The sequence below is a fragment of the Ischnura elegans genome, chromosome 12, assembly GCF_921293095.1.
Source record: "Ischnura elegans chromosome 12, ioIscEleg1.1, whole genome shotgun sequence".
Lineage (NCBI taxonomy): Eukaryota > Metazoa > Arthropoda > Insecta > Odonata > Coenagrionidae > Ischnura > Ischnura elegans.
The window spans coordinates 92815793-92828027 of NC_060257.1; the positions used below are offsets into that span (position 1 = coordinate 92815793).

A 12235-nucleotide genomic window follows, 5' to 3' on the forward strand; every position below is an offset into this window, starting at 1 on the left:
ACAACTGATGTTGGTTTCACAATGTTTATTAGCATAAGTCGAACTCCTCTGTTGCAATAACCTAGACATGTTCATTTTTAAATTGCTAAAACTATTACGTCGGCACGTGTATTAGCTGTGACTGACACATTAGTAGGGTGGTTTCCTATTATTTTTTTATTGCCTAAATCGAAAGATTATTACTGCTGGAGTACGTATTTCACGCTTTTAGATTTTTAAATGACGATATCTATTTTTCGCGATCAAATGAAAAGTGAAAAATTTCAAGCGCGCGAAAACGCGACGCGTAAGTAGGAATGAAGGGAAAAAGTCCGTGCGACGCATTTCTGGTTCCCCCTCCCGCCTGGTAGGTGACCTTGATCGAGGCTCTGACCGCTGATAGGACGCAGGATGCTAACGGGTAGCTGAGTACCTTCCTGTCTGGTAGCGCATGGCTTAAAAAAGGTTTATTAATACCTTATCAAACGAAGAAAACTTTCCGACCTTAGCCAGTTTTAATAGGTGATTACTAAGACATGTTTCCCTGAGCTCTGTGCCTCATGCATGCATTGGTAACCTCAGACGATGTATAACTCCTATCCTCTCGTGTAGAAACTAGGTCCCTGTGACGTCACGTGGAGTGGAATCGCATGGGCGCCAATCTGGCCTTTTTCAAATGAGGATAAAATTTGACCCTTGCCATTCGTCTAAACCGGTATTTCAAAAACCAAATAATTTGTGTATTATGAATACACTAATGGTGGGTAACGAATCGCCATCAATGCCTTTTGTTTTCTTTGATGAAGGAAAATACCCTATTTGAGTTATAATGTTACATGGAGAGTTTTCAACAAAAAGTTCTATTCGATCACCTTGCACTGAGAATGCGCAAATTGAAGTTACTCTAAGCTCTTAGATTAAGAAGCAAATTGCAAAATAAATACCACATATTTAAATATAGTATTCATAGCCTCGAAAATTAATGCAGCTGTTTGCGGAAACAAAAGTTATAAATATTTTTAATGATAATCTTTTAAATGAATAGGTATTTCGGGTGTGAGTGAACATGAACAATCCAATTTTTTCTTGCACCGAAATATAATATCCTATTAGTTATATTTTCGTAAAGGTGTGTCCGTTATGTTTCAAACAATGAAGACATGATGCTACGTATGCAATTGGTCGAAAACCTTATTGGTAATCTACAGGTGTGTGCCCTACGGGTATATCTGCGTCCACGGCCGCAAAAAAGGGGAAGCAGAATCAGGAATGATTCTGCTTCCTCTTTTCCAGGAGCAGAACTGGAATGGTCGGCGGGTGGGATCCCATGGGTGGGATCAAGAGATAGAAGGAAAGAGAAAGGAGAAAGCAGGTCCACTGAGAACACCCGATGTCAATGAAGGAATTCCGACAAGATGCTAAGAAAGATGAGTTAGGACGCGAAAAATAACTTTCCGTACTAGCATAGAGTAATTATTTCTATAGAATAAGTATATATACTTACTCTATGGTAAGTACTAGCAATTCTTTAGTAAGCTTATAGAATAAGAAAAATCGAAAGTTGCCAATGATTTGGTGACGTCATAAGAGTTCTGGCTCATTTTATTCGATGAGGAAGAGCATTTGATTAGGCGTGGGAGTTACGTGCAAGAGTTACGAAAGACGCAGGCTAAACAGACACGAGTCCCTCACGAAGGGTGTCTTTGCGCCATTTTTCAGTTTCGGCCAGTACCGAAAGGAGGAGTCGAGGGGAGATGAGGTCTCTCTGTCGTTAAAACTCTGTCAAAATCGACATTTGGAGGAAATTGCTGAATTGCGATTTTGGTGGAATGAGGAATGATAATATGTATTATTAATGGATGTCTTTATTCGGGACTGATTAGTTCCCTCTCCCACCGAAGGGCGCTACTATCGATGAGTGGTCACTGGGAACGAGGAGAAAGGGAAGTGAACAAAAATGCCGCGTCGCTTGGAGGGGGGAAAGCCTTAGAAACACCCTCTGCCCCCCACCCCCTCTGTGACAATACATCATGCTGTGTTGAGCCGGGATAGTTTGGAGTCGCGTGCCCCGCAGGTGCTCCCCTCTGGCGGGTGGAGCGCGCACTCTTGACACCTGCCCCGAGGCAGCCGCGAGAGAAAGAGTTACGAGAGGAAGCGTGCGCCCATGTCGCACACCCCAACAACGAGAAGATACGAGCGTAAATAAATGGACGAGGATTATGGAAAGAGGCCGCTCGCTCCGTTATCGTCGCCGTCGCAGGTGGGTTTGGCGCGAGGATACAACTACAACCGGTAGTGTTCCGAAAGACGTGTTCCTCGCGTATTATGCATGTGGAGCGAGTGTGGAGGCAGATGGTTTGGAGTGTCGTGGGACGTGAGGCGACCTCTTAATAAATGTCACAAAGGGTGGAGCGCGAGCACCCAATTTCAGACGAGGAGAAGCGAATACGAAATGCTACGAATACGACCCCTCTATCAGTTAATGGTCGTCCAACAGAAGCTGAATGTAAAAATTCCCCGAGACCGTGGCGAACGAGGAAATGGTAACATATATGCAGTAGAGTTCATGATGTAATATGTATATGGTAGATTGACTATTGGGTAGGAAGAGACAAGAATGCGATTGGAATACGAAGGACAAAATGTTCTGGAGAAAGAAAGTTGAGGGAGGTTCACCCCGAGGTGTGTCCGATGAGGCCTCCGTGGAAACTTGGTCAAATGAGCGAATCCGCGAGACGAGAGTCCTCCGCGTTTGTCTTCTTGTATCAATTTTCGCTGTTGACAATGTTGAAACTTTATAGTAAACGGTATTATAAATATGTTTTACTATAAGCAGTGGCGCCGACTCCAAGGGGCCTGAGGGGGCCCGAGCCCCCTCAAAAATTCGTTATGGATGTGAGGAAAAAATGAGTCAGGATTGTCGATTTTGCCCTGAGTGTCCAGATATCGATATTCGAGTTATCAGGGTTCTAATGTTTATCTTATTGCCCTTCTAAAATGCACAAAAAACTTAAAACTCACTACTTATAAAATTTCACGGGGCAAAATGCACGGTTTGGGTCCCCCCAATATTTTTTGTAAGTCGGCACCCCTGACTATAAGTGCTCATTATTTGTACAAATTACGTTTATGTTCTGTGTCAAATCATGTTTACAAGCCACTTTGCAGATTGCACTAGATTGCCTTTCCATGTACAGGCCTGTATGTAATTTCCATGTTCCCTGTATGTAATTTCCATGCGCCTAAATACTGGTTTCTTGAGACTCATTTCCGTGTAATGTTACTCTGAAGTTGGATTTGTCACAGGTTTAATGCCCTATTAGCAACATTCTTCCTGAATATAAATAATAACTTTAATAATGTATGTATGGAAGAATAATGTTATATGTTTTGTTTCTTACTTTTCTTCTTAACATTTTGTTCTTCGTAATCCCATCACTTTTCATTGACTTCTCCTTCCCAATACTTTTCTACAATTATTACTTTTCTTTGCCCACCAAGCGAAATTATTTCCCCCTTTCGCCATTTTATTTATACGCCCAAAAATCACCGCCGAAATTCACTGAAAATAAATGGGTGGCACAATGTCAGTCGAATTCAGAGAGGCATTTGCGGTTGCTGGGGTTTCTCTCTCTCGCTATCTCTTTGCCGGCCTCGGTGGCGCCGGGGTAAAGTCCCCGACTGCCAACCTAGAGGTCGCGGGCTCGAATCCCGCCTGGGTGGCTTGATTACCATCCAGGGCATGGATGTTTGTGAATGTCTAACAAGTTAATTGTAAGAGAGGACAACGCTGTCCTAAATTCGCTTGTATAATAAAGACAAATTATTATTATTATTAGTGCACTCTGGCCCTCCTACATAGGATAGATAAGGACATAGGTATTTTCTCTTAGGTCTAGCCTGCGCAGTCTATAGCATTAACTTAAGACGATGCGTCGATCGCAGTATGAGGGACTTAAGTCAATGTACGGGTATGTAAACTCATTTTAAGAAAGGTCACGATATGATATCAATTGTGCGAAAAATCCACGTGGAAAAAATCATTCGCCTTGACCGGGATTCGAACCCAGATCCTCCAATTTTAGGTCGATTGCTTTAGCCAGTTAAGTTACCGAAATTGTGGAAATTTGAGGACTATACCGGTATGCAATGCTGAGCATGTGATGAATGCCACGAGCATTCCAAATCGTGCGCGCAGCGCCACAGCCGAAGAGCAAAGCCCGAACTTTGACCGGGTTCGAATCCCGGTCAAGGCGAATGATTTTTTTCTCTGTGTATTGTTCGCACAATTTGTGCATTGCGGGCGACTCCGTAATTATATCACCGTGGCTAGCCCCGTTATTCCTAAAATGATCTTCAATATTTAAATACGCATGAATAATGTGATGATGTAATTATCCCTGCTGGATGCGGCCGTGCCCGGTCCATTATTCATTCAATACAATCGGAAAATTTATCTCTAATGAATGTTTTCATTACTGTCCTCATTTCTAAAAGACCCCCCTTATTCCCGTTGTGAATTAGATAAAATTTCGTGTCGTGCTGGTGTGGTGGCTTGGGTGTTGGCTTTCTGCCCAGTGCGCCCGGCTTCAAACCCTGATCTCGGTGGCGGAGATTTTTCAGAGACCCCTGCTTGACTGCTGGAATTTCCTCAAGTGCACTGCTCGTTCCGACGGATGTGACGTCATTCCCTCGTCTCCTTACTGACCCTTTCAGTTATACATTTTTCTCCATGTTTGTAGAAATTGTTTTTTCTTTGGGAATTCACCTTATTTTGACCTTTTAAACACTTTTGACTAAGACTTTGGTAATCTTTCACGCTGTCAATGTTGTAGTTCATGTCCATAGTCATGACAGATGCACAGCTAATGAAGTAAGAATCCTCTAAAGGTCATATCGTGCATTTTCATGGACGATGTGACTGAATGGGTTAAGAGCAGATGCCGGGTTTCCCTCCTCCCTTCTTTCCCTATTCATTGCGTCTCACCGATGGCCCTACATGATGACTGACTCCTCAAAATACCATAAATGAGTTATTTTGTACCAATAAATTCATTATTGATAAAAAGAACTGTTCATTACAGTCAATGAATGCGTTACGGGTCATCTAATTTTTTTTTAATGCAATTTAGTTTCTGTTTTAAGTTTCTGTTGAGGGTTGGTCCACAGAAATGTATTCATTAATTCCTCCGCAGTGTTTCAACAATCGTACCGTCGTCTTCGGGGTTTGGTACCATTTCCTTTGTGACTAATTATAAAATGGTATTTAAAAAGCCCCAAATTTCTCAAAGTTTATAAAAAAAGAGCATAAGACAAAATTTCTACACCGACTTGAACACTTTTTCACAGGAATCAGAACGCCATAACTAATGGGGTAATAACTATCCCGAAATTTCATTTTCTTCGCCTAAAATATTTCATAGTGCGCCCAAACTGCTTAAAATGATGTTTCGCGCCATTCGTTCAGTAGTTTTTTAGTCTTGGAGTCACTTTTTCAGTGATATTTAGGCCCCCGCGGTTGCTCCCGGGCTGTTTCAGTCCATCTTTTCAGTTTCTTCGGACGAAATGTTTCCTCTTCACGTCACTGAGCTGCAAATGCATAGTTATTTTGACGATTTATAAATATCATATGGTCGGTTGAGGTCACACTCGGTTGGCTGTTGATGCCTATCTTTGTCTAAAGTACTCGTTCTCTCGCGTAGGAAATGCAAACTCTTTTTAAATTGACAATCTCATCCTTACTATCCCAAGCAGCATATAATATCTATACAATATCCATTTAATGTTATAAAATAACCTCCATTATATCCATAAGATATCCAGCATATCAATATAACCTTTTACGGATATCCAGAGAATATCCAAAGTTCCCACTTTAAAATATTCAATAGATATCCAGTGCTAACATCCATACAACATTATTGCACAGTTACATGTATATCTATAAAATATCCATGGAGCTACAAAAACCACCCCTCCCTCCTCTTCATTATATTGAAATTCAAATCTACTTCTATACACTATCATTACCCATCGTTCTAACAATTATTGCTGGAAGCTGCCTTAAGCCCGAATCATAATTATAAATCATAAGCCATCCAAAGTGATGTTTGATCCACTAAGATACTTCACTGAGGCAGAACATTTTAAACCCAATCTTATGCTCCTGACATTGTAAAAGTGAAGTTACTCCTCAGAATACAAATTCTTATGACTTAGATATGATAAATAAATGGAGTAAATATTGCTGAATGAAAAGAATGACAGATTTTCTACTAGGAACTTACAATAATGACTCAATTTGGAATTCTGTCTCCTGAGTTTTTACAGTTTCCACATTCACGACAAAGAAATTCCCTCCCTAGCATATTTGGAATCAGGGTCAGAAGAAATACAAGTTAGACTAAGTTTTCACAGATTTTATTTCACAGAATTAAATCACACATCAGTGGTATTCACATTACCATCGCTGGTCAATGACTTTTCATTTCCTCCACAACGGAATTTAGCATGACGCAGCCAGTCCTTTACAAAGGTTTCTATGTCCTTATTCGTTGTGCCACTCCATTTTGATTTTCTGAATACATCTGACAAAAGATAGAAAAAAATTAGTGCCCTTCCATCATTGACGGTTTGTAACCTATCCAATTAGAGACATAAGCTATCTTTTGCTCAAGTAATAAAATTTGGAAGCATCTTAGGCATAACACAATGTAGTATTAAGTCAATTATGTCTTTTGACTTACACATTAATGGTTGTAAGCATAACTGTGGCACAGAGTAATCATAAGTTTTTGAGTAAAACACACAATTGGACTTCTTGTCACGACTGGCAGAAAATTATTTTTCTCAGTGACAGGCGTTTCTTGAATTATGAGGTAATAGCATATAATTTTAGGTCAAAATATATATGAAATTATAGGTACTAATGTACATTATACAATTATGTATTTTCCTTATTTAACCAAGAACTACCTATGAATGAGAAAAATAAGTTTATACCACTGCTTCTAATCCAGAAACACTAAGCTCTTCAGATACAAAAATGGCTGCCACAGCAAGAATTAAGAAAATAAAAATGGCTTAAGAAAATGAAAACTGGATCTTACTGTAAAAAAATAGAACTTTCCTGTGATACATACCAAATATCACGTCCTTAAGTAAAAGTACTGAGAAGACTTTCTTCTTCTTCTGGCCTAGCCAACTATAATCCGCAGCTACAGAGTCGGTCATTAATGCTCGAAGGATCCTTTTTGCCATATCTTTGGGAGAATTGCCTCCTATTATGCTCAATTCAGAAGTCTACAAAGAAAATTTGTAAATAACATCATTATTACCTCATTAAATTGTGACATTCAACCAGCAAAAGGAAAATGAAATTTAATTATTACCAACTGCTGCTTATATGTCCCATCTAGTAACTTCTTCTCCTCCTCAAGCAGCTGAATGTGGCTGGCGATTGGGTACGACCCAAGTATTGTATTTAAAACCTCAGTTTCATTCACTGATATAGTAGCTGGTGCCTCTAGAGTACTGAGTCTTTTATTCATATCGATCACAGAGTGTTTGATGAACGTGACCGCTCTCATCAACTCTTCTTCAAAACCTGGTGGTTATAGTAGATTTACAATGGTTAGAATATACATGTACCTATTTTTTCATAAAGTTACACATTAGCTAAACAGTTAAGTAACATATGCACAGCAAGAATCTACTCACTTGATCTTTTTAAACAATTTCCACACGGAGTATCTGATGCAGATGCAGAGTTGGACACAGGAGATGGTGCTGTTTGATCTTCTCTATTCTCCACCAATTTGGGTGGCATAGGGATTCTTGGAGTTGATGAGGTTCTCTGCTCTTCCTCCTCACTGTCCGAGCTCCATCGAACCTCGTGTCTTTTCCTTTTGCCTACTCCCTTTTCTGCATCCGAGGTGAGGTCACTAGTGTCCTCAGCTAAGGAACATTTTTCCCTAGCTTTCTGAAGGGAACCTGAGAAAATTTATGAAGTAATTGAAATATAAAGCCAAAGAAATAGGCCTATGAAGGCTATACCTGCAAGGCCTGTACCAAGGGAACAAATAATCCAATAATGAATAAACTTTTCTCGGGTTTGCTCGTGGGTAAGAAACAAAGGCAGCCGACGCTACTCCCTAGCCTTGAGAATGGATAATGAGATGGAAACCGAAAGGTCAGCTGCCTTTACGTTTCTTACCCACACGCGTTAATTTATTCTATTTGCTGGAAAAGAATCAATTATTACAATGTTCTCAGAGCTAAGCTCCTGCAATGCATACAAAAAATAATTTATTCTTCCCCTGAAATTTTTGTGCCCGTAAGCCTGCAACAGCATTTATGCATAAAAAAACAAAATTTGGGGAATGACTTTTTACAAAGGTTTAAGTACATTACTATAACATTAAAGGGTAATAATAGCAACCTTTACTTACAGTACATTCTCTGTCCTACTGTATTTGCTTTAAATGTCAGCCAAGAATCCTGGGGCTCAACTTCCTTCTCCACCATACCCCTAAGCCGCTCCACTCCCTTGATATTAGGCCACCTACACTTTCCACCCGAGTACCATGACGTTGGTACCACCTCCACACTATTTTCCTCCAAGAAATGGACAACAATCCACATGATGATTCTAGAGGAAAGTTACATTATTGTAATTACTTAAAGAAGTCCTTATGATATTCCTACTTAAGCAAATCACATGCATAGTTACATACATACCTATGAATAGCCAGTAACATTATATACTACTATCCAACATTGACGATGCATTATGCAAAATGGGCAGGTGCACAGCAGAGTAAATTGAATGAAAATGATATATACTAATTTCTTTGATAACAGCTACACCATAACATGGAATAAAATTTTTACATAAAAATAGGGGAAACGAAGACAAAAATATACTTAGGCTAAATTAGATGAATCTGGTACAAGTTTTTAAGTCCCAAAACCTTATCAGTCAGTCTTTTGGGAATCACTTTGTGCACTAGATTTTATATTGGATGCTAGAGTTTAAAAGAGGAATCACAACTACTACTGATTCTAATTGAAGTTGAACATACTTCAATTTGATATTTCTTACAGGAAAAAAATTTGAATTTGAAAGATTATAAACCTTATAAATGCCTAGCTTAGAACTCTCACAGGGTAAAGAATAGAAATTGTCTCTATCTTGGTATGTTCTGCCAATAACAACCATTTCTTTTGACTTCAAACAATAAACAATATTGTCCACCACAAGAATATCACCACTTGAAAGCCCACAGACATTGTTTGGCTTTGAAGTTGATAGCCTGAAATTTTGGAATTTCACTTCCTTATACTGCTTTGTTACACAGCAATTCGATAGCAGAGGTCCTTCATTATGCACTGACGAGTATGATGGGAAGTTGTGATTTAATTTCTGCCCTTCTGTTTCATTATAAGTCAGTTCACTATACCTTCTGATCACTTGCTCAAGTGGCTTATTGGGAGATCTGATTAGTCGCTTCAGTTTTTGCATATGGTTTTCAAATCTGAAAGCACTACAGGAATCCAATGCTCCAAATCTATGAAAATCATCAGCTAAATGCAAAACATTATGCACATTGTGGGAAATAAGACCTTCTCCATAAATCATTCCAAAGGATGAATGGAAATGTACTAAAAGACTTTGTGCATACTTCACACGGGATGGTACTGACTCTTTGTCCAACAATATGCGCATAGCTGCATGGAGTGACATGAAATTTAACAAAATATCACCATCAATACCAATCTTGGACAGAACCACTGGTCCGGTGTACAAAAGGAACTGACGGAACTCAGTGGCTTTCCATCTGGAAACTTCTTCCATTCCCCGGGGTCGACGTGCAAATTCAAAAGGAATAGAAGAACGTAATGATAGCAAATTTTCAGAAAGTTTTTGACTCTGCCTTGAGGGAAATCTTCTAGATACTCTACCACTGAGCCAAATATTTATTAATTTGTGCATCACTCCCAAGCAAATAAGATGCATATAGTCCAAACAAAATGAATTAACTAGATCAAAATTAGGTATTTCTGTCAGAATTGACACGCCTCTGTGATAATCCTCATCAACCTGCCCAACGAAACTAACATGAGTTCTTTCGACTCCACTCTTGCCAGGAAAACAAATGCGGTTGTTCAGAAACTTCCCTTCTATTGTGCAACGAGTACAAGAAGAGTATCCTGTGTGTCCTTTAATGCATAAAACAAAGGATTTAGCAGGTGCATCACAACATATCCCTAGCAATTTAACGGGAATAATGCTGCTATCTTCTAGAGTCAAACCAGTTTCCAGTAGATCAATTGCTTCATCAACAAAATCTCTGAGGAAATCGTTTGCATTTCCGGGTTTCTCATGTCCATGGTATATACCAACTGGAAATACACAGGAATTCTCAGCAGGAATTAAATGGGCTAAAATTGGCCAAAACTGACTCTTGGAGCTTTTAGCTACTGGCAAACCATCAATACCAATTAAGAGTTTGATTTCTGTGGGATTCACCTCCAAACATTTCATAGCGTTCATTATTCCTTTCTTCAAACCAAAATGGAAGTAATATCCTGGGGCAACCGATCTTAATTTTGCTGACACGCCAGTTTTTAGCAGCGTTCTAGCATCTAATGGCAGAGAAGACAAACTATCCACTTTCCTCAGCTCGAATAAAAGCTCATTCACAGCGGTGTTGGTTATATTATGTTTTATCGCCCAACCCCTGAGAGCCCGTTTTACTTCCGATAAACCAATTCCACCATTCCCATCACTCTCTTCGAAAACAGAACCCCCGTCGTCATCACTGACGTTAGATGTATCAACGTCTCCAGCATCGACATCGCCAATACCCACGAAATCAGGGAGCTGAGTGATGCACGAAGACATTAAATTGTTAGAATCATTTGCTGATAAGCCAGGAAATGGGGGCACATTACTATCATTTGTTACTCCTGAACCGCCTGCTTTTGTGTCAATGGAATCATTCGCCTCGCACTCATTAAATTCTCTATTAACAATCTTTGCCTTGCAAGAAATTTGAACTTCACTTTTAATCAATTTATTCTGCGCACGCCTACCCAAAAGATTAAATGATTTCCTTTTGGGCGCCATTTCATATGCAAGCTTGCTTAATCCGCAATACTGTAATAAGAAAACAGTACTAAGCACTCAGTGTTAACGGCATGCCACATAAACATGTTATGAAATAATACACTTACCGTTCGTGAAATGCCGGTAAACTGTTTCTGAATACGTAGGTAATCACCGCTTGCTGCTTCACAAATTCCAGCTCCGCTAGTAAATATAATCTATAAATCCGCGGATTCCACTTGATTCCTCAACGACAATGTGCTCACAACTTTCTAACCAAACGCTTCATGTGTTCAATGAACTTCCGTAATCAGGCGACCAGGCCGTCACCGCTGGTCTCGCACTTCCGCTTTCCGAGAATGCCACTAGCGCCACTAGTTAGAGCTGTAATCACCATTCGGCGAAAATATTATATAAATATTTTCTGGATTTCTATACATGGATATTATTCCTGAATATCCATAAAATATCCAGAGGATATCGCAGGTTGGACGTAACCACTTTTAGATATTTTAAACCTTTTTTGGATATCCATGAAATGTTTTCTGCTACTTGGGATATAACGTCACGTGATTAGACCGGTTATTCAAATGAAAAATAGCAATAAGTCATTGCTCCGCAGCAATTAGCCTCAGATATCAGTATCAATACTTCAATGGCGGTGTTCGTAGAAAAAAGCGCTGATTTTTTACCTGGAGTAAAAACTTAGGAGTGAAAATTAGCATGAAGGGTCGTTTTTGAATTTATTGGATAATTAGCTTGAACTTATGGCACACTCAGTGCCAGATTCAATTTTTGTTTCGTGCGCTTTGCAGCCGTGTTATGTTATTTATATTCATGAATCACGGAAGGAAACACCTCCGAATGTGGACATGATATGCAACTAGGAAGTTAATTCCGGAAAAGACATCGACTCTGCTATGAGACTGCTCCACTCAACTGCAGTATGTGCCTTGTGTGAATTTTGCTCTTTTAGATCCGCTGTATATGGATAGATGGCGTCTGGTATAATTTTTTTATATCCAGTGCGCCCCTAAGTTGTGAAGCTAATTTTATCGATAGAGCTAATTTATAGTGATTGATAAGTAATTCTGTAAACCGGCCTTCACTTGTGGAAAATCCCAGATTGTCCTGACCAAAGTCCGA

At 39.6% G+C, this 12235-nt stretch overlaps 1 protein-coding gene across 3 annotated transcripts; it reads right to left on the reverse strand.

The window, feature by feature from the left end:
• Positions 1-6383: 6383 nt before the first annotated feature.
• LOC124169102 lies at positions 6384-11409 on the reverse strand. 3 transcript variants are annotated; one of them, XM_046547589.1, is made up of 6 exons: positions 11218-11409; positions 8430-8629; positions 7699-7971; positions 7371-7585; positions 7122-7281; positions 6384-6566 (listed from the first exon to the last, which is right to left on the reverse strand). In XM_046547589.1, exons 2-6 carry the CDS (start codon positions 8620-8622, stop codon positions 6418-6420), a joined length of 990 nt encoding a protein of 329 aa, XP_046403545.1. In that variant the 5' UTR covers positions 8623-8629; positions 11218-11409; the 3' UTR covers positions 6384-6417. The 3 variants fall into 3 exon arrangements, with proteins under 3 accessions (XP_046403545.1, XP_046403544.1, XP_046403542.1); XM_046547588.1 differs by lacking the exon at positions 11218-11409 and adding an exon at positions 8719-8982; XM_046547586.1 differs by lacking the exons at positions 6384-6566; positions 7122-7281; positions 7371-7585; positions 7699-7971; positions 8430-8629 and adding an exon at positions 8653-11140.
• Positions 11410-12235: the final 826 nt, after the last annotated feature.

Coding starts and splice junctions, on each gene's coding strand:
- LOC124169102 (XM_046547586.1), bottom strand. CDS start 11,110: ATGGCGCCCAAAAGGAAATCATTTAATCTTTTGGGTAGGCGTGCGCAG.